At 37.2% G+C, this 22,800-nt stretch overlaps 1 protein-coding gene across 3 annotated transcripts in view; it reads left to right on the top strand.

Moving 5' to 3' along the window:
* LOC115209452 (aromatic-L-amino-acid decarboxylase-like) overlaps positions 1–22,800 on the top strand; it is a 96,914-nt gene that overhangs the window by 38,223 nt on the left and 35,891 nt on the right. For 2 of the 3 annotated variants that reach the window (XM_036500983.1, XM_036500984.1), the window contains 4 exons: positions 1,224–1,322; positions 2,182–2,283; positions 16,040–16,263; positions 19,758–19,871. The exons of the other annotated variant lie outside the window; for it this stretch is intronic. In XM_036500983.1, the coding sequence (XP_036356876.1) occupies positions 16,060–16,263; positions 19,758–19,871 (318 nt within the window). In that variant the 5' untranslated portion in view covers positions 1,224–1,322; positions 2,182–2,283; positions 16,040–16,059. The remainder of the gene's footprint in view (positions 1–1,223; positions 1,323–2,181; positions 2,284–16,039; positions 16,264–19,757; positions 19,872–22,800) is intronic. 3 annotated transcript variants of the gene reach the window in all.

Below are 22,800 nucleotides of genomic sequence, written 5' to 3'. Positions count from 1 at the left end.
GCACATTTTTGTAGATACGCACATTCAAACACCACCTGTACACCACTTCAAACACTACACACACACACACACACACACACACAAGTGTGTGTATTTGTGAGTGCATTGTATGTATATGCATATAAATGCGTGAAGCAGTTTGTTATTGTAAGTTATGTGGCATAATATTTACCTAAAACACACTCGCGTCACTGTTATTTATAATGTATTTAATCATGGAATACAGCTGCAACACATGGTCACACAAATATACCCGAATATGTACACACATATTTATGCATATACACGTACTGTTACACAAATGAGCGTATATCTGGGTAACACCTATGTATAGGAGATTTGTATATCTATTGTAGCGCTTCTTTAGATGATGAAATTGTAAATAGGATCGCCAAGGCTTGTGATGTCTTTGGAAAGCAGCGAGTAAAAGTCTACAATGTGAGAGAATTGAGTTTAGAAAGCATAATCTTAGTTTACTGTACAGTTGTAATCTCAACACTGCTGAATGGGTCTGAATCGTGGAGACCAAATAGAAGACCTATCAAACAGTTAAATAATTTCCCAAAATGATGTCTTAGAAATATTTGTGGTTTCACATGGAAAGACAAAATGTCTGATGAACAGCTGTTTCATAAACGTGACATACAAAGCAAAACGGCTTTCTTGATGCTGTCTCAGTTAAGATGGGCTGGCCATGTTGCTTGGATGAATGATGGAAGGCTACCGAAAATTCTCACTTATGGCCATCTTCAAATGGGAGTACGAAATATAAGGAAGACCCCTTCTTAGATACAAGAATAAGCTGAAGAGGAATATACGAAGCATATTGGAATTGAAGCACGAGAATTTGAGAAATGTGCTGTTGGCCGTAACAGATGGAGGAAAATCTCTCAAAGTGGCATCATGAGCCATTTCGATAGAAGGGTTGAGCGCATACCTCAAAAGAATGCAGTTCTGTGTGCAAAGGATGCCGTCTGGTTTGCAAAGAACAAGCAGGTTTAGCGTCTCACAGAAGGCACAAAAGCCAAAATCTGGAGTAAAAATGAAAGTCCAATTCTTTGACTTTTGTGCGTCGAATACAACGAGAGTCCATTATGTACATGTAATAATATGTTCATACGAGAGTGCGCGCGTGTGGCTTGCATGTTCTTGTAATTTTGTTGAAACCAAATACTAAAAAAAGTATCTCTTATTATTGATTTGTTAAATGTTGTACATTGTAGTCCTGGCAAATTCCTTGTGGACGTTCGTTTCGATCTCTGAAACTCTGGTTTGTTTTACGACTCTTTGGGATATACAGACTTCAGGAACTCATCAGAAACGTGAGCTTTGTTTTGTATACTAGAATCATTCTGTTAATAGCTTCTTATTCTAGGGAAAATCTTTACTGACTCCATTATGACATCAGTCATCTGGTCTATGTTTATAAAGTCTGTTATTGCTATGACATCCTATATTAACTAACAATTCATGTGACAAATTGATGAAATACGCTGAAATAGGACAGCTGTTGATCGCCAAAATTCATTTCTCTTCCAAATTTCTAGTCTAGAGTTAAATTTATCTCAACATCTCGGAACTGTATTTATAAGCTTCTCTGTATGAACTCGGATTTGATAAGCAACAGCAAAGTTGGGAAATAGAAAATCAAGTAAAGTTCGGGAAGAAAAAGTCTGAAATGATGGTCATATTTTCATAACAGACAGATAATTACAGTAAAAATTGAATGACCTCAGAGTGCGGAAAATAAGGATAAATAATGTAAAATTATTAAAATCTAAGAATAAAATTAATGGAAACTTGTGCATGATATGCTTGCGTGCTTGCCATCAATGGAACCGACTAATCCATACTTAAAAAATTGCCCTAAACTAAAACGCTAGTTTAAGGGAACATGTCGGTTAAAAGAAAAGTGCTTAGCATTAATCAAGTGAAGAGATGCACAGATATGTAAATAGATATTGTCAACATTTATTTACCATATAACACTGAGGTTATTTAAAAGTTTATATGCTTCCCCTGGTTATTTAACTGTTATTCCAATAATGTCTTCACACTCATATAGAAACATACAATCCATTCACAATTAAAGACACCTGCGACGCTATCATGAAGGACTTGTTTCTGAATATTATTGTTTTCTCTCATTAAATCATTTCCTTTCATATTTGTTCTTCTCAGGATATAAAACTGGCCCACAAGTTTAAGCATTTGATAAAAAAAGACGACAAATTTGAACTCATTGGTGACAATCTAATGACAGTCATATGTTTTCGCCTAAAGGTAAATCATTCATGCGTTTACAGTCTCGTTTTTTATCATTAATTCTGGTACTCGAAATTACATACTTCAGTGCTTCACGGCATCATCATCATCATCATCATCATCATCATCATCATCATCATCATCATCACTATCACCATCATCACCATCATCATTATTATTACTATTATTATTATTATTATTATTATTTGTCAAAAACTCACAGCTTCTTTTGCTGGGTATGATGGAAAGTGTCAGCTGTCCGCAGATGACACTTGTTTACTGGTCATGCTTCAAGAACAGTCGAAGAATTCTTGAAGTATTCTACCTTCACACTTGCACTGATCTTTTTCCACCATGTTGGTAATTGCTTAACTTCCCAAGCTAACCTGTCATATCTCTCACCTTTTCTTTCTTCCTTATCGCATACCTTGTTGTCAGATGGGCATGCTATATCTATGATCCAGCATAGTTTGTTTTCTTTCTCAATTAATACTATGTCCGGCTTCCTATTCTCTATTTCATGGTCACACAGAATCAAAAAATCCCATAGGATCTTTGTATTTCTATTTTCGACGATGCCTTCAGATTTGTGGTCGTACCAAACTTTTGCCCTGTCAAGTCCATACTTGTTGCAAAGTGTCCAGTGGACAAACCTGGCTATATTGTCGTGGCGTCTCTTATATTCCTTCTGGGCTAGTGATGTACATTGGCTAGTAATATGCCATACACTTTCACCGTTTTGTCCACAGATTCTGCACTTATCACTTTCTGCTGTGTTGTCGATTCTGTATTTTATATAGTTTGTTCTTAGTGTTTGCTCTTGGGCAGCACAACTCAGAGCCTCTGTTTTAAATCCGGTTTTAAATCACTTTTAGTCCTCCTCAGCCATATTTTTTCTCTGTCTATCTTATCTTCAACATCCCTATGAAATTGACCATGCATTATTTTCTTTACCCACTTATTTTCCGTTTCATTCGTTTTCAATTCCTTGTATAGTGATTTATCTTTACAATATTTCAACCTATACAAGCCTGACCTTCTTACTTCTAATAACAGCGTTTCTGTGGCATTTTCTACATACCATGATATGTGGTTTTCTCCTGCTCTAATGCTGTATTCGCATCTAATTAGTCTTCTTGCTCCTCTTTTTCTTAGTACATAATACAGTCTGTCTGTGTCAATGTTTGGGTGGAGTGACCCATATCTAGTTAGTAACTTCCTTGTCTTTCTGTCTAAGCTATTTAGTTCGTCTACTGTTCATGCGATTACCCTCCTCTATATCTAAGGAGTGAAAACACCCAGGTGTTGATAGCTTCGATCTTATTCCGTCCATTTAATTTCGACTTAAGGATCAGTCTCAGTCTACGCAAGTACTCCACCTTAAATTTTTCTGCCATTTCTTTCTCCATCAATTTATCCAGTTCCAAAATCCCCAAGTAATGATAGCCCGTTTCTTCTATCTACTTCATAACCTCCCCCGACAGTATCGTTAGCCCATCCATACTTTTGATATTGCCTCTCTTCAGTACTAACACACCACACTTGCTCAGTCCGAATTCCATTCTGATATCAGCACTGAAAGTATACACCATATCAACGAGGGAACTGACTTGGGCATCATCACTACCATAAAGTTTCAGGTCATCCACGAATAACAAATGGTTGACCTTGTGCTGGTGGTTTTTGAATACATGACCAACTTTTGCTTTCCTCAGAATCAGTGTTAGTGGAATCAAGCACAGTACAAATGGTCTTCCGTATGCTGTCATCTCCGTCCTCCAATTCGCCATACTTTTTCCAAGCAATCGCTCAACATTCGGTGCAGTCCCAAACAGTTTCATACACTCCATAATCCAAGAATGTGGGATCACATCGCACGCCTTACGATAGTCGATCCATGACATGGCTAAGTTACTTTTTCATTCTCTTGTTATCTCTAAGTATAACTTCAGCCTATCATGAGTTGATCCTTAGTACCTATGCACTTACGCGTGCAACCCTCCTGCTCATGTGGCAGGACTCCATTTTTTCCTGTTCATACATTGACTCTGTGAGTATTTCAGTCGATAATTTCCACATAAGTGGCAAACAGGATATCGGCCTCCAATTGTCTACCGTATTGCCTGTTTCGATGTTTTTCAGGCAAAGCACTGTCCTACCCAATGTCAACTACTTTGCTGTTCCTTGGTCGGCATTTATTTGATATTATATCATAAAACAATATAGCTGATAAAAAGTAGGCTAAAAAATAGCCTATTGTTCTGTCTATAGTTTTAGCCTATAGCTTGCGTATAGTAAATGCAGCCTATAGTTTAAGCTATAGTTTGCGTATAGCTTTTAGCCTATAGTTCTGCCGATAGTTTTAGCCTATAATTTTGCCTATAGCTTGGCTATAGAGATTGAAGCCTACCGGGTGTAAAACTGCCACCATTGGCTTCATTTTCATTTCTACCGTTATTCACAATATTTTGTTTTTTCATTGTCACTCATATGAAGTAGCGATTATCCGGTTGCGTAATTACCAGCGTTTTTATTGTGACACCATCACTAGATGAATCATTATTAGCCCATAAGGAGATTCCACCAGTTTCCTTTCAGTATTATTATTATTATCATCATCACTGATATCACTGGTATTATTGTTTTTATTTGTAGTAACAGCAGTAGTTGTAGCAACAGCAGCAGTGGTGTGGGTGGTGGTTATGGTAAGAGTGGTAGAGTGCCTCAGATTTCTGTGCTATCATAATAGTAGTAGTTGTAGTGTTAATGTAGTGTTAGTAGTATTTAGCATTAGCAGCTGCAGCATAGTATTATTATTTTTATTTTTATCATTATTACCATCACCACCACCACCATTGTTTTAGAGAGAAGATGGTAGCAGTTTGGTGATTAGATCATATTCTACAGGTCTATAAATAGATTCGGTAGATGGTGGGGAGGTCAGTCATAGAGACAAAGGACTCCTCGCATCCTTTAGGTCAGCAGTGGATAAGTGTATTTTTTAGTCTTTGTGTCTATAGTTGGGAGGATAAGTTTGTATTCAGTCATTTTGCCTATAATTGTGAGGATAAGTGTATTTTAGTCTTTGTGCCTATACTTGTTAGTTAACGTGTTTTTAGTCCTTGTGCCTTTACTTGTTAGGATAAGTGTATTTTAGTCCTTGTACCTATACTAGTTAGCTAAGGTGATTTTAGTCCTTGTGCCTATAGTTGTGAGGATAAGTACTTTTCAGTTCTTTTGCCTATACTTCTTAGGTTAAGTGTTTTGGTCCTTGTGCCTTGTGCCTAAAGTCGTGAGGATAAGTGTTTTTTTAGTCCTTCTGCCAATAGTTGTGAGGATAAGACGTTTTGTTGTCGCTGTGCCTATACTTGTTAAATTAAGTGTTTTTAGTCTTTCTACCTATAGTTATGAGGATAAGTGATTTGCAGTCCTTGTGCCTATAGTTGTGAGGATAAGTGTTTTTAGTGCTTGTCCCTATAGTTGTGACGATAAGAATTCTCAGTTTTTGAGCCTATAGTTTCGCGGATAAGTGTTTTTACACCTTGTGCCTAAGGTTGTGAGGATAAGTGCTTTTAGGACTTTGTGCCTATGGTTGTGCGGATAAGTGTTTTTTCGTCATTGTTGCTATAGCTGTGAGGATAAGTGTTTCTTGTCCTTGTGCCTATAGTTATGAGGATAAGTGTTTTTTACTCCTTGTTCCTATAGTTGTGCCGAAAAGTACACCAAGTTAAAGAGGTTCTGAAGTTTTCGCGTGAAGTGATGAAGCGTCGACCTTTATTTTGTATCAACAATTTTTACCTAGATTTTTCATTGCCTATTTTTTCCTATATTTTTTAAAACATTTCTGGCCTACATTGTTTTATCAACTATTTTTGCCTATATTTTTTATTTACTGATTTTCGCCTATATTTTGCCTACATCTTTTCTCAACTATTGTTTGCCTATATATTTATCTACTCTTTTTCGCCTGTATTTTTTTCAACTATATTTTGCCCACATATTTTCTCAACTATTGTTTGCCTACTTCTCAACTACATTTTCTGCCATTTCATAAAACAATATATATATATATATATAAAATAGTTCATGAAAAACTGAAAAACTGAAAAACACTTATGCTCACAACTATAGGCACAAGGGCTAAAAACAGGTAATCTAACAAGTATAGGCACAAGGACTAAAATACACTTATCCTCAAAAACAAATAAAAAAACACTTATCTTCACAATTATAACCTCATTGACTAAAACAAGCACTTATCCTCATAAACATAGGCACAAGAACTGGAAAATAATTTTTACTCACAACTATAGGCACAAGGACGAAAAACACTTACCCCTGTACTTATCTATAGTTATTCATATTATTAAAAGTGAACTTTTCTTCCTTATAGTTTTCAGCCTATATTTTTGCCTGTATATTTTTTCAAGTGTGAACACTTTCTTACTTATAGATTTTTGCCGATAGTGTTGCCAATAGCTTTTAGCATATAGTTTTTGCTTATGGTTTTAGCCTATATAGGAACTGGACTTTGCCAATATAATATATATTTGCCTACATTTTTATCAACTATTTTTGTGTATATTGTTTCATGAATTTTTCGCCTATATTTTATAGACTTATATTTTCTTTCCTTATATTTTTAGCTCTATATTTTTTATCAAATATGTTTGCTATTTGGTTATTTTGCCTATATTGTTTTATGAAATGGCAAAAAATAACAAAACTATAGGCAAAATGCAGTTGAGAAGTAAGGCAAAATATAGTTGAGAAAATATAGGCGAAAATGAGTTGATACAAAATATAGGCCAAAAATAGGTAATAAAACAATGTAGGCCAAAAATGTTTTTAAAAATATAGGAAAAATAGGCAATGAAATCTCTAGGCAAAAAATTGTTGATGCAAAATAAAGGTCGACGCTTCATCACTTCACCCGAAAGCCTCTCTTGCAGCTGTTTCACATAGCTGGCGGTTTCTCTCCTCCCCTGGTAGTCTTCCCATCAACAGATCAACCGGGAGACCAACATTGCAGCCGAACGATAAGCGAGCAATAACGAAGGTAACTTCAAATCCCATTCCATCTGTCCTTCTATACAATATTTGGCTAGTTCTTGTTCTAGTGTCCAGTTAAACCTTTCTACCATCTCGTCCGACTGTGGTCTCATTGGGGTTGTTCTGGTCTTCTTAATCCCAACAGCTTACAGCACTCCTGGAACACAGCTGATACAAAGTTCCTACCTTGATCGGAATGCAACTTCTGGGGCACCCCGAACCGACAGAAGAACTGATTTACTAACACTTGCGCAACATATGTGGCTTCCTGTTCACGGATGGCATAGGCCACTTTGTGAAGTAGTCCATGGTCACACATATGTACCTATTTCCTCTTTCCGTGAGTGGCAACGGTCCAGCAATATCCACGGCTACCCTTTCCATGGGCACACCCACCTGTTATAACTGCAGAGAGGCACACCCACACTTCCTCGGTCCCTTCTTGGCGCAGCATACATCACAAGATCGACACCATTCTTGGACGTCCTGACGCATGCCCCTTCAATAGAATCTGTGCCGCAGCCGATTCAACGTTTTCTTTATCCCAGATGTCCACTTGTAATTTGGTTGTGAGCTTCTTCCAGCAGGTCAGGTCTCATCTTCTTGGGTATCACCAACTGCCAATACTTATTAAGGCCGTCGGGTGTCTCCCAGCGCCTCTCAGGTAGTCGATCATTCAGATGAAGAAAGTCCCACTGGCCCCCATAGCTCTTAGTTTCAGGGCTGGACCTGGATACCTCCTCCCAAGATTGTCTTGCTGCTTCCTGCTGCAGCCACTCTACCACTGGCCTACCACTCTACCACTGGCCTACCACTCTACCACTGGCCTAACCACTGGGCCATTGCGCCTCCACTACAGTTGCTGCTGGTGATCCTTGTCAGTAGCCCCACGATTTATATAATTTTAGGTTCTGATATAGTTTCTAAAATTAAACGCATTTATTTGCTTCTCTTTAGTTGAGTACAAGCTCCGACAAAAAATTTCTTTTCAGAACTCGGAAGTTAGATCTTTGCCATTCGTGTTTCTTGCTTCGATGTATTGGCAACATTTAATAAAGACATAGATTTAATGAAATTACGAACCTCTCAAATGGATGGTGTAGGCCCGATGTCTAGAGATAGAATGATATACTCACAATCATAAGGGCACGGTTTCTATTCCCGGACCACATGGTGCATTGTGTTATTGAGAAAAAACACTTCACTTTACGTTGCTTCATTTCTTTCAATGTAAATGAGAAACCCTACAACAAACAGGAGTTTTATTCTATGAGAATGTTGTGATTATGGTGACTTATAATGGTACCATAGAAAACAGGTAACTGAACCTGTTACCTACGTGTCGGTGCTTACTCAAATATACGACATAGTCCTACTGCAAATAATGATTACTATTTCTTTGTATTAACACTTAGTATCAATTTATTTATCGACGTCTACTAATTACTGCTGTATTTATTATTTAACAGGGAAGCAATGAATACAACAAAAGGTTACTCAAATTAATACATTTGAACAATGAACTTCATATGCTGTCTTTCAAAATTGATGATAAACTCTTCCTTTCGATTTGTTGTCAGCTCATATCACTCGGAACCTGAAGATTTACAGAATTGCTATGACGTTATTTGCAAACTGGCGAATTCAGTGTTACTTATTCCCAAGCTAGAACGCTCCAAATCTCTTTGACTGATGCCATGTTTTTTAACATCAAAATTAGATATGCGAATAAAATTATATATATATATAATATAATATAATATAATATAATATAATATAATAATAATAATAATAATAATAATAATAAATAATTATATATATATATACTGTTGACAAAGGTTGCATGGCTTTCAATTATAAATAATTAAAAATACACATTAAGTAAAGGATATCACCGACGAGTGAAAAATACGTAAACAGTATTTTTCACTCGTCGGTGGTATCCTGTACTTAATGTGTATTTTTTTTGTATTTGTCCTGTACTTATCTGTCGTGTATTTACGTATTTTTCTCTCGTTTGTGATGTCCTGTACTTAATGTGTATTTTTTATTATTTATAATTGAACGCCACGCAACCTTTATGAACAAAAAGATTTTACATATATGTATATAATTTCTGCGACTCAGTTCTCTGCTTATTTTCTTTCTTTCTCTCTATCCCTCTGTAATCTCCTTTATTTCTTTTCTCCCCCTACGTCTTCGTTGTCCCTTGTCTATCTATCTTTCCTTCTCCTTTCTCTTCACTCACTACGTTTCTTTCCTTCCTCTCCTCTCTTGTTCCCCTTCCCTTCTGCCTGTTGGTCACACGTGATTAAAAGCCATTTTCCCCATCTCTCTTTCTTTTTGGATGGGATATCCACTGGCTGGACATCATTTCACTCGCCTCTCGATATTTTTTCTCTTCTATTTATTCTATATCCTTTCAAACTTTCTCCCAGGCGTTACCCATTGCAGTTCCTCTTGGCCTAACGGCCCTTAAAGTCTGTCTTCGCTGATTGCTTAATCTGTTCGTCCACTCTGGTATTGTTTGTTCGTTCGAAGGCCTAACACTCCATGAATTTTATATTTTAAAAATTTCTGGATGCTGCTATCTTATGAAGTTTTCTTGTCTTGTCATTGAAAGCTCGAAACAGTAGCAATAAGCAATCGACAACTGAGGAGGAGTTCCTTTGGTATTTTGTTCAGTTCATATCTCTGTGTGTTTACGTATTTCACTCACTTGTGATGTCTTGTACTTAATGTGTATTTTAAATTATATATATATATATAAGCACAGGAGTGGCTGTATGGTAAGTAGCTTGCTTACCAACCACATGGTTTCGGGTTCTGACCCACTGCGTGGCACCTCGGGCAAGTGTCTTCTACTATAGCCTCGGGCCGACCAAAGCCTTGTGAGAGCATTTGGTAGATGGAAACTGGAAGAAACCCGTCGTATATATATATATATATATGTGTGTGTGTGTGTGTGTGTGTGTGTGTATGTGTGTCTGTGTTTTTTGTGTGTGTTGTGTGTGTGTGTATCTCCAGCATCGCTTGACAAGCGATGCTCGTGCCTTTACGTCCCCGTAACTTAGCGGTTTTATTACAGACGTACAAATATTATATACGCACACATGTATGTGTGTATGTATACATGTATATACATATATATCATGTGAGTCTGTGATATATATCGAATGTTGTTACACATTGCTGATCACAATGCGCTTTGCGCAGTTTTAGTTTTCAAACCATACCATCCTGATGGCTAAGCAAGCATGCCAACATGCCCCTTGACCGGAAGGCTGGTCCATCGCAGGGTCACCCAGTCATAGTTGAATGCACAGGAGCAATAATGAAGTAGACAACACGCCGCCTGATCTGGTAATCAAACCCACAATCTGCTGATCGTGAGTATAACACCTTAACCTTCAGGTTGTATTTAGAAAAAGGAGGTAGTCAGCATTTGGATTGTTTATATCTATATTTCAAGTGTTTATTGCTCACTGCTGCCAAGGAAAGAGCAATAAACATCTTGAATTATGCATAGAAATAGATAATGTAAATCGTAACTGCCTTCTTTCCCTCAATACATATAAAACGTGTTCACCACTTCAAACAATTTATGCATACATACATATACCTGTCTGTGTGTGTATGGGGGGTATATACATATACATACACACACATATGTATTTGTGTGTATGTGTGTATGTTTGTATGTTTGTATGTATACATAAATATATATATATATATATATATATATATATATATATATATATATATATATATATGTAGGTCCCGGGTTGAGTCGGGGTTAACCACAGTAAATAAGGTACTCAATACATTGCAGAGTAAAGTAATTTATATATATATATATATAATATATATATACACATACACACCAACGCACAAACGTATACGCGAATATATGTAGACATACTTATAAACAAACATATCTACATATCTATATCTATGTTTCTATCTATCTATCTATCTACTTATCTATCCGTTAATATGTGTGTGTGTGTGTGTGTGTGTGTGTGTGTGTGTGTGTGTGTGTGTGTGAAAACTTATATAATCTTAGATATGTTTCGACCAAAGATTGGTCCAGGCCATGTCTAACTTAATAGCACCACCTAATAGGATTATCTAAATCAGTTTCAAGTCAAGCTTTGTGGCATCATGGTCCACACGAGTAGGGAGTTCTTGTTGACTGAGTTGAATCCAGGTATAGGTGGCTTATCTGGTATTCCTTAAAGAAATTAGTCCAGATTCCGTTTAAAGGTGATGGGATCCTTTTCCTCTTTGATCTGTTTGAGGACAATGTTAAATAGGGAAGGGCCTGTTGAGGAAAAGAAATTGTGTTGCAGTGCATTTATGTATTGTAATCCTGCATTGGGCAGGGGACGTATGGCCCGTGGTCCCAGCCTTGGATGAACTGTGAAGCTAATGTTCAGGTCGTTTGGGCAATGCTGGCGGCATATTCTCTACATTGCGCAAATGATGTACTGCTCGCGGCGGCACTGGAGATAGAGTTTCAATGCTTTAAGGTGGTCCCAGTAATCGAGAGCAGTCATGCTCTTAATTCGTTTAGTGAATACTCACCCTCTGGGGCGATTCAGTTTTCGAGATGTTTTTCTTTTGTATGCGGAGACCACAGGGGACAGCAGTATTCGAGGTGTGACCGCACAAATGAGGATATATGTATGTATGTATGTATGTATAAATGTATACATACAAATATCTATGCATATATATAGATATGTATATATATATATATATATATATATATATATATATATATATATATATATACATACATACATATATACATACATGTACGTATATATGCATGCATATATATATTATATTATATAGTGTGTGTGTGTGTATGAAATAGTGTCAAAATACACCGGGACTAGTTCCTTAGCGCGCCAACAGATGGCAACACACAGTTGCGTGCGCAGTGAGAGCTAGCAGTGATCCTCATAAGGACGTGTGCCGAGTAACACCGCTGTGTTTACTTCGCAAGTTTTCAAATTTGTATGTTTGTGATTACGTGTATGTTGTAGTCTGCGAGTTTGTCATGGATAGGAAATTGGAACAAAGAGCCAAAGTGAAATTTTGCGTTAAACTTGGGAAGTCTGGTATACTGACATTAAGTATGCTTCGGCAAGCGGACGACGACGAGTCAGTGGGTCATACGCCATGTTTTGAGAGGCACGGGCGCTTCAGATGCGAAATAACAAGCTTGGAAGAATTTGAGTGATCTGAAAGACATGCTACGAGCATTTAACCAGGAAATGCGGAGAAAATTCATTAGCTAAAATGCATGAGGATCGTCGTATGACAATCAACGACAATGCTGATTTTGTTAGACCGTAGTGTGGGTCTATGCAGGCAATCCTAACGTCTGAATTAAACATGCGGCGTGTCCCTGCCAAGATTGTCCCCCACCTACTGAACATTGAGCAGAAAGAACATCGCGTCAAAGTCTGTCGAGATCTGCGTCAGTGTGCTGTTGATAAGCTCTCCCTCATGTCGATGGTCATCACTGGTGACGAGAGTTTGGTCTACGGGTGCGATTGTGAAACGAAGCAGCATCACCACAATGGAAGAGGCCTTCATTTCCACGACCGACGAATGCAATGACAGAGCCGCATCTCATTCAAGAGCATGCATATCTTTATTTCGACATCCGCCATATGGTGCCTCGAGAATTCGGTCCCCCGGGGCCAAACCGTCAATCTGCGACATTTTGAAGTATTTGAGAGATGACATTCGGCGAAAGTGACTGATTCTTCACGCCAACAAGGCACTCTGTCACCGAGCTCTCACCACTCGTGAGTTTCTCGCCAAAAGCAACATGGTATTGCTTCTGCACCTGCTCTATTCGCCAGATTTAGCATCTGCGACTTCCATCTCTTCCCTAAGATGAAAATATTGCTCAAAAGTCACCGCTTTAACACCGTTGTCGAGATCTAGAGCGAATCGCAGAAGGTTCTCGACCCGCTTACGGAAAATGACTGCCAGGCCTGAATATAAATGTGACGGGAGCGCTGGGACCAGTCTATTGCTACGCAAGGTGACTATTTCGAAGAAGATGATGATAAAACCTAGATAAGTTACTTTTTATTAAACCTAATCATGGAACGTTTTCACACAACCTCGTGTGTGTGTGTGTGTGTGTGTGTGTGTGTGTGTGTGTGTGTGTGTGTGCGCGCGCATATGTATGTATGTGTGCGTGTAAGTGTGTGTGTTTGTGCTAGGTTGACTCAAAAGTCTTTTTTGGAATTTTCTACGATTTGTGGCAGCTGGTATCTCCATGATAAATCATTAATGCGATACAACTTGTTCATTCGTTGCTGAATTGTTTATTCTTTGATTCACTAAATAACATACAAACGTTAATTGTTATTTGTTTTTTTTTTTACAGCTCTGATAATCAGTGGTGGAAACATTTGCAATTAGAGCCATTTTACGCTTCCTGTGGAAAAGCGGACTTTGTGCAAGGGCAAGCAATAAAAGAAAGTAATGACGTGGAAGATCCAGGAACTGTCAACAGTTTCAAGAGTTTCAGAGTTTTCAGGGAAGGTGACATCAGCCTCGAAGATAAACTTTAAAAAGTCATCTTTTTTGCAGAAGATGAGTCCTTGCTTGAAATGGTTGAACAGCATCCAAGAACAAGCATTCGTACATTGTAAGCAGGACCTGATCATTTACAAAGCTCCACCAGCGGATACGGCCTTGCGAACAGATGGTGTCAAGAAGCTCCTTATCAACTGACGAATGACCAGTCTCAATGATGCGTGAACATTTGCTAACAGCTTCTGGCAAACCCTCGAAATACCGGTTCTTGGTTTTGAATTGTAACAGAAGATGAAAAATGGATCTTGCTAACAGCTTCTGGTAAACCCTCGATATACCGGTTTTTGGTTTTGAATTGTAACAGCAGATGAAAAATGGATCTTGCTAACAGCTTCTGGCAAACCCTCGATATACCGGTTTTTGGTTTTGAATTGTAACAGAAGATGAAAAATGGATCTTGCTAACAGCTTCTGGCAAACCCTCGATATACCGGTTCTTGGTTTTGAATTGTAACATAAGATGAAAAATGAATCAACTTCTGTAATCCTAACAAGAGAAATCAGTGACTTTGTTCCGACCAGGCTTCAGAACCTGTTGTCAAACAAAGGCGCTTTGAACAGAAGGTCTTGTTCTGTGTTTGGTGGAATTCGAGTGGGTATTGCACTTTGAGTATGTCCCAAAGGGGCATGCTGTGAACGCTAACCTTTATGCTCAGTAACTGCAGTGAGTGTATGATACTCTGAAAGCCCGCTAGCAGGAAATGGCCAGTCGAAGACACGCACTTTTACAGTATGACTGTCGCAGCACGCACTGCCAATTTGACCAAGCACAAATTTGAAGAACTTGTAAGGCTATTAGTGCTATCTGATGCTGACCACAGTCCAGACCTTGCACTATCAGATTACCATCATTCCCGGAGCTCAATTTCCGCACGGACGGAGGTTCGGCAGTGTAGATGAAGTTGAAAACGGGCGCAGGGAGTTTTTAACCTCAAAAGTAGCCAAATGGTGTAAGCGTGGGATTGAGCCCCTTGCACAACGATGGCAGCAGACAAAAAAATATGATGGGGTATATTTTGATAAATATATATGTTTCAAATACGTAATTTACTGGAGAGAGAGAGAGAGAGAGAAGAGAGGAGAGAGAAGAGAGTGAGAGAGAGAGAGGGCAGCACTAAGCTCAGCTGAGGACAGAAATTGTAATATGTTGGCAGATGTTTTCTCGAGAGAGCCACAAATATTGTGCCTTTACAATGATTGATCAGGTCATAGCTAAAACTTCTCTAACAAATATCGACAGCAACAGTGAAGTCATTTAACTTAGAAAATACCGATCATAACATTATTCCTGTTGAAGATAATATTACTCATGTTTCAACAATTCAACAATTGTCGTTACAATGCTGCCCTCCTGGCAGCAATGTGATAATGTTGCTAGAAGAATAGACAATCCGGATTAAGAGATAAATTTCTTAGAAATATAGTAATGTTTGCGCACGTCTGAAAGATGTGTTAAAGTGTATGTAAAATACAACATACCGATCATGTTTATTTCATATAATCATATTCAAGGCTCATGATAGATAGTATCGAAATAAATATAGGTACTTTATATATATGTAATATATATATATATATATATATATATATATATATATATATAGTCACAAACTCGTAAAATTAATAATCCGAGAGATAAAAATTATTACCATTGCATACTTCGCACCAGACAGAACATTACAAACACCCTTTTGTAATGAAATACATCTAAAATATTATGTTGAAAATAATTTTTGACAATGCGGACGATATTGTCTTTATAAATCTGTTCAAGGATTCTACTCAAAATCCCAGTCATTTTTATTAAGTATATAACTGTTTGTAATCAACAAAGATGTCAGCATTTCCCCGTGAACAAGCGAAATCTTTTCGTATCCAAAGAAGACCAGTTTTATTATAGAGGTTAACAGATTTAGCCTGAAACTTCAGTAGCGGATTGTTACGTAACTAAATAATGATATTTATGCAATAGAAATAGCTTACGTAATTAAATAATGATGTATTATTACGTAATTAACTATTTGAGCAAAAAAGACATGCCAATAAAGCAATAATCTAACCAAATCTAATATTTATTTATTTATTTATTTAAGTCTTCATCTGAAAAAACGGCATGGAAAATGCTGAAGACTTCGAGGCTGCCGCTGTAGAATTAGCTAAATATATAGTTGATTATTTTCATAATATTCGAAGCAGAAAGGTTTTACCTGTGTGTGCACCCGGCTTCTTGAGAATTATGATTACAGATAAAGCTCCTGAATATGCACATCCCTGGAAAGACGTTTTTGATGATATCGAACGAGTAATCATGTCAGGAGTAAGTAGTAGTAGTAGTGTTATACAAACTTCGTTTAAACGATGGAGTGCTGCAAAAGCTCTTGGCTTTAAGGATATCGCGAAAGGCCTAGTTGGGGGCCCAAATTTCCGACTTGGTTCATAGGGCTTAGAAAACCTGAACGACCGCTGCAATAAGTATGTGAATTTTGGAGGGGAATATGTCGAATAAAATCATAATTAACTGATCCTTCTGTATTTTTCTTTATGCAAAGCCAGGAACTTTTCAGCACGCCTTCTATATAATAATATACATAATCCCATCATATACAATTTCAGTCGCAGGCGAGATGCATGCATTTTGGATGGGTTCAATGTAACGCTAAGTAAACATCTCTTTCTTTGCTTTACCTTGTAATATCGAGTTGTTTCTAGCACATATCTTCCACACTCCTAGAAGCGGGATGCCCCCTAATAAACAAACGGTAGCAATATATTCCACTTTTGACTGGTTAATATTGTCGCTCTTCCAAGTGATCATCAATTATTCTTTGACCTCTTATGTGGTCGTTTAGCTCGGCATGAAAAGTTCAGATATTTTCTTTTCAACACTAACTCGGATTAACCTTCTTTTCTTGAATTTGGAAGAAAGAATAAAGAATTTGGGCGACAAATAAACGTTCCGTGACTATGTTTCAGAAAGAACCTGTTTATAATGCCAACATCTTGATAAATCTACAAATGGAAAGGTTCTGATACTACTCCTTGAATTTCTGTCAAAACTGATTTTAACTAATCCCATACTGACGACTTTTCCTGCGAGAGCAGCATTTTGCACCTGGTGGGTTGTTTCATTGGTATTAATTGAATCTGAATTTTGAGCATAGTTTGACTAACATCTTCTTAACAACAGATAGGGAAGTTATGCCGTTACTGTTGAAGCAAACACGTGTATCTCTTATTTTTGCAGATGTACTGCAAGACAATATTATTCAGAGAAAACCTATTCTCCTTCAATATCTCAGATGAAATTTAACCGAACCCAGAATTCCTACCACGGATACACTATGATGGGAATACTGTTTAGAATATTTTAAGAATAGTTTAAAGAGGTTTTACCAGAACTCCATTCCTGCTATCTTCTAGAAGGGAAGTGTCGTTTAATGTCTTTGATTTGTGCCATGGGGCGGTGGTCATTGAAAGCTATCACTTTACCATAGAAGTTGGTAATGTCTTAACCACCTGCAACAGCTGGATTTCTTGAGCTTTTGCATTTCAATATTTCAGTTTTAATGAAAGGTGAATTGAGCTGCTCTTGAAAAAGTTCTCTACTACTCTTATAGAGAGTACACTTAAGAATTTTGCAGCCTTACTCAGTGATACTTGTTAATGTTATTGGCGACACTAAAGCGTGGGATCGAAACCTCATCAAGCAAATTTTGATGTGTTCTCGCCTGGAATTCGATGATTTTGAAGTCCTTAACTCAAACGTGAACTCTTTAACAGACAGTCATACCATTGACCAAGAGAAAGATACGGTTGACAAATGGCCTGGTTGCCGTTGAGAGGAGGAGCGAATGTTCTTGAAATATTCGCTCCTCCTCTCAACAATGTAACCCTTCATTTAACTAAGGTATCTTCAGCCTGATGAGTAGCTAGCGGAGTGCCTCTCGTTGACTAATTATTACGTCCGAGGGTCTGCTAACGAGAAAACATAGGTAGCTTGATATATATATATATATATATATATATATTATTCGTTTCAGTCATTTCACTGGGGCCATGCTGGAGCATGACGAACAAATTGACCCCAGGATCTATTCTTTTTAAGCCTAGTACTTGTTCTCTGCATTCATTATACAGTTGTCCACATCCTTGTGTGATTTACATACATACACGCGCACACACACACACACACACACACATACACGCACATATATATATATATACACACATATATCTGTTTGTGTGTCTGCATTTGTCCCATACCATCGCTTGACAACTGATGTTGGTGTGTTTACGTCCGCCATAACTTAGCAGTTCGGCAGAAGAGACCGAGAGAACAAGTACTAGGCTTAAAAAGAATAGATCCTGGGGTCAATTTGTTCGTCATGCTCCAGCATGACCCTAGTGAAATGACTGAAACGAATAATATATATATATATATATATATCAAGCTACCTATGTTTTCTCGTTAGCAGACCCTAGGAAGTAATAATTAGTCAACGAGGGGCACTCCGCTAGCTACTCATCAAGCCGAAGATACCTTAGTTAAATGAAGGGTTACATTGTTGTTCGGAAATCCTAAGTTAACTCGCCGAAGGCATAATTTAAAATGAGTGGTGAAGACGGAAGAAAGGAACAAAAATATAAAATAGAAAAACGTATGTACGAAGAAACTAAATGGTAAAAAAGGAAATGGTTAAAATTACAGGACTTGGCAATTGTCTAAAGAAAAGGAGACAGGGAAGAAGGGAGACTTTAGGTTGATGTTGATTGAGGAGAAGATTGTTGGGAATATTAAGCTGGTGCCTTCCGCCGAGGTCGACTTTGCTTTTCCTCCTTTCGGTGTTAATAAATTAAGTACCGATTTCATACTGGGGTCGATCTAATCGACTGGCCCTCTCCCACAAAATTTTGGGCCTTGTAGAAAAGAATATTAAGCTGGTCCCATTTTACTTTGTGAACGGTAAATAAATATATTGTTGCACCCAAGTATAAACATTTATACAGAATCAGAAAAGAAGAATTTTTAGAAGTGAAATGGCCAAGAATGAGAAAAAAAAAGAAGAGGTAAAATATTTAGGAGAGAGAGGAAGGTGGATTTGCTAGGAGAGAAGAAGAGAGGAGGGGTAAGAAAAGAGGGAGATATGAGGGATAAAGTTTCTATCTCTTAGTCATAGCAGTCGGAGTTATGTTGGTTTATTACTTAACAGTAAAATTATACATTCGTATAACTGCACACATGCGCGTGTTCTATGTGCACCAATAGTATCCTATAGTTGTGCACGGAGGGAAAGAACGGAGTGACCTAATGATTAATTACAAACACAAGTTGTGTAACACATACTTAAGATACAAATAAAAGTGTCCCCCTCAATTATTCCCTAACTATTCCTCCTATACACCCACCCCACCACTTCAACTTTTCTATGTATTGATAACTTGGGATTTTCGCTAGCTTCCTTTATACTTTCTTTACTCCCATACAACGTAGGAAACGAGATGTCGCATAGTGACAAGTACCATATTGAATTAAGTTTATTATTTTTATAGTTTACAAGTCTTTTAGTGTTCTGGCTTTTGACATAAACTGCGAATATATTGCATGCAGAATTGATGGCATTAACATCAATTTATTTCTTTGTATTCTATTTCATCTCATTTTATCGCCATTCATCATTTACCATTTACTATCATCATTTGATCTCTCTAGTCCTAGCTTTCTTACCTATCTCATATAGTTATTCACCACTCATTGAACTGAAGTCGTTTATGTAGTTTCATTTATCGCACTTGCTCGTTAACACCCAACAGATATGTCACTGGCAACATCCAAGATTCGCTTCTTTCTTCCCCTCGCGAACATCCTATGCAGCTATTCTGGGAGGAATGTTCTCAAACGCACTCGCAACTGACGTCATATCTTGGGTAAGTCATACACTGCATTCGCTCTGTTACATGGTAGAAATTGCAATGACATATTTTAGTAATTGGTATGCCTGCATATATGTGTGTATGTGTTTGTGTTTGAATATGTGTGAATATACACATACGTACATATATATGTTTGCATGTATGCATGTACGAACGTATGTATGTATCTATGTATGTATGTATCTATGTATGTATGTATGTATGTATGTATGTATGTATGTATGTATGTATGTATGTATGTATGTATGTATGTAGGTATGTATGTATGTAGGTATGTATGTATGTATGTATGCCATTATTCAGTTTATTTCAAGATTTCTTGCCAATAGAGAAAGAACCGGTTACTAACCAAGATCCAATGTCCCTTCATTGAAATTTCAACATCAACAACGGTATTTTCGTGTGTATATATGTATGTAAATATGTATGCATGTATGTATATACGTATGTATGTATGTTTGTATGTATGTATGTATATACGTATGTATGTAAGTATGTATGTATGTATTTATGTATGTATATATGTGCAGATTTGTATGTTTTGTCATGCATATAGCTGAATATCTAGACATGTTCGTATATATTTAAATGATAAAATTCGGGAAAGTTATACATATTTTTACAGTTCCAGTGATAGATTAGATCTCTAGTCTTCGAATTAGCTTTCTCCTTTCTGGTTTTTAGAAGCCTAATTTCTCAAGACTGGTATTTAGGCAGTGTGTTACATATCCACGGGCTCTAATAATTACAGGTATAAACCTGAACTTCTAATCTGGATAGAGTAACTGCAGATTTCTCAATAGTTCAGCATAGGTGATCTCTTTTTCACTGGTCTTCAGCTTTATGTTAACATCCAGTGGGCAGCTAATTTCCACAACTGTGCACAGTTTCTCTTCTCTATCCCAAATCATTATATCAGGTCTGTTGTTCTTACATTTTTTTGAGGTCTTCTAAAATATAATGAAATAATACATTATCACCGAGCAAATGCGTTGTTGACTAGTTTTGAAAAATGTAACGATGTATTAAATATTGTTTAAACTCACACTCTATTTTATACAACTAGCCACAAAACAGTGCATGTGACCGCCCACTAACTTTGTATATATCTACCCACTAGCCATTCTACGTAACTCGTTATAATCTTTTATAATACACTAATTACAGTAACTTTTCTACTGTTCTACCTATTCTCTTCTATTGTCATACTTGTCTGAAGAACTCTTTCCATGCACACCTCTTAACTTTACTTCAGCATTTTCAACCAATTACATCACTTTTGTGTGTTTAATTATTCAGACTGCTTTTACGAGTTCAATTTTTGCTCAATTAATGATATCACCGATGGTTGCCGCATTAGCTATGACATGAAAGTTCAAATTTTAACAACATACACTTTCCAAATCTGATGTTTCTTTGAGAATCTGATTTAAATACAACTGAATTATTAAAAATGTGTAAACCGCAAGATGTACTCCTGAATTCTGAGAACTTTCCGGTCTAAAGATACTCACACCACTACCCTTCTCTACTCTACTTTTTCCCAGCCCCACCTTGAATACTGTTGCCCACTGTAGCCTACTCACACGAAGCAATTCATTATAAAAGTCGAAACGTTCCAGAGGTCAATAACAAGAAAGATAGTCGGCATGACAGGCATTGACTATTGGGGTCGTCTAAAAAAAAAACTCATTCTTTACTCTCTCCAACGCCGCTGGGAACGCTACATCATTTATGTGATGTGGAAAATATTCCATCAATATTGCACAAATGATGTTGGCATCAATTTTAAAATCTACCTAAGACTTGGCCCCCGTGCTAACTGCCTGCTACAAAAATCGAACTTAAAACATAGCAACATTACTACACAACTACTTTACCTCAACCGGTCCGTCTCTCCTTAATACCATGCCAAATTACGTCAAAATGGAAACGGTTCCCATAAAATTCAAAAGTTCTCTGGACAAAGTTCTCAAAAAATCCCGGGCCAACCCCCTACACCCAGATATGTCTCCAGCAATGATAACTCTTTGTTAGAGTGGGCCATGGTATCCCATATATGACTAAAAGACTTCACCTGTAGCCGAAAGTTATCAAAGTTATTACATGTATAGGAGCTTTATGTGTTTATATGAAGTTCCCATTTCACTAAAGAAATCTTATTGCCTCAAATATATGAATTCAAGTCTCTCCGCAGTCAACGTTGTTTATCATATCTCCGAGGGTCGCTAAATGAAAGGACAATTAACAACAGAGTTCGTGTTCCATTCCGAAAGTTAGTCTTGCGTCTATGTTAGAAATTAATAATCAGTAATGTTGCAATTTTCTCAATCGTTCAAAAAGTGTGTGTGTTGCGGGAAAATGTTTAGTGAATAAGAATATGAGGCTCTCTTGCCGAAGAGTCCATGGTTTATAATTTTTAACATCTGTTTATTATAATTTACCTGTTACACGCAGTGATGCAACCTGCCGTTGACTGATCACATATTCCCTGTCAATTCGATATTTTCCACTGATATAGGGTAACCCCAAAATTTAAAGTTCATTCAATAAGGGTCACTTGTTTTTCCGTTGCTTAGTCTGAGTGATTTTAGGTGCGGGATGGGGTGATATTATAGAGAGCATGATCCATCTCTTGAAAATAAGACGAAACTAAAATATAATGTAGCATCTGTGCTGACAGGGCTTTTATGTTTCGCTTCAGGCTTCGACAACCAAGCTAGGGGTATCAACCGCCAGAAGAAGCTTCATTCAGTACGCAATTGATTTTACCCCTTGTATTGAGTCATCCATCTCACCACTAAATGTTGTATTGTTGTTCTTAAAATTATTTTAAGACTATAACATCAATTTAACAATTACAATACAAAAATATTAATCATATATTATTAACTAATATATATTAACTATATTAACATATATT

Source organism: Octopus sinensis, linkage group LG3, assembly GCF_006345805.1.
Source record: "Octopus sinensis linkage group LG3, ASM634580v1, whole genome shotgun sequence".
Lineage (NCBI taxonomy): Eukaryota > Metazoa > Mollusca > Cephalopoda > Octopoda > Octopodidae > Octopus > Octopus sinensis.
The sequence above is the reverse complement of the archived record's forward strand: the minus strand, read 5'-3'. Positions and strand labels throughout refer to the sequence as shown.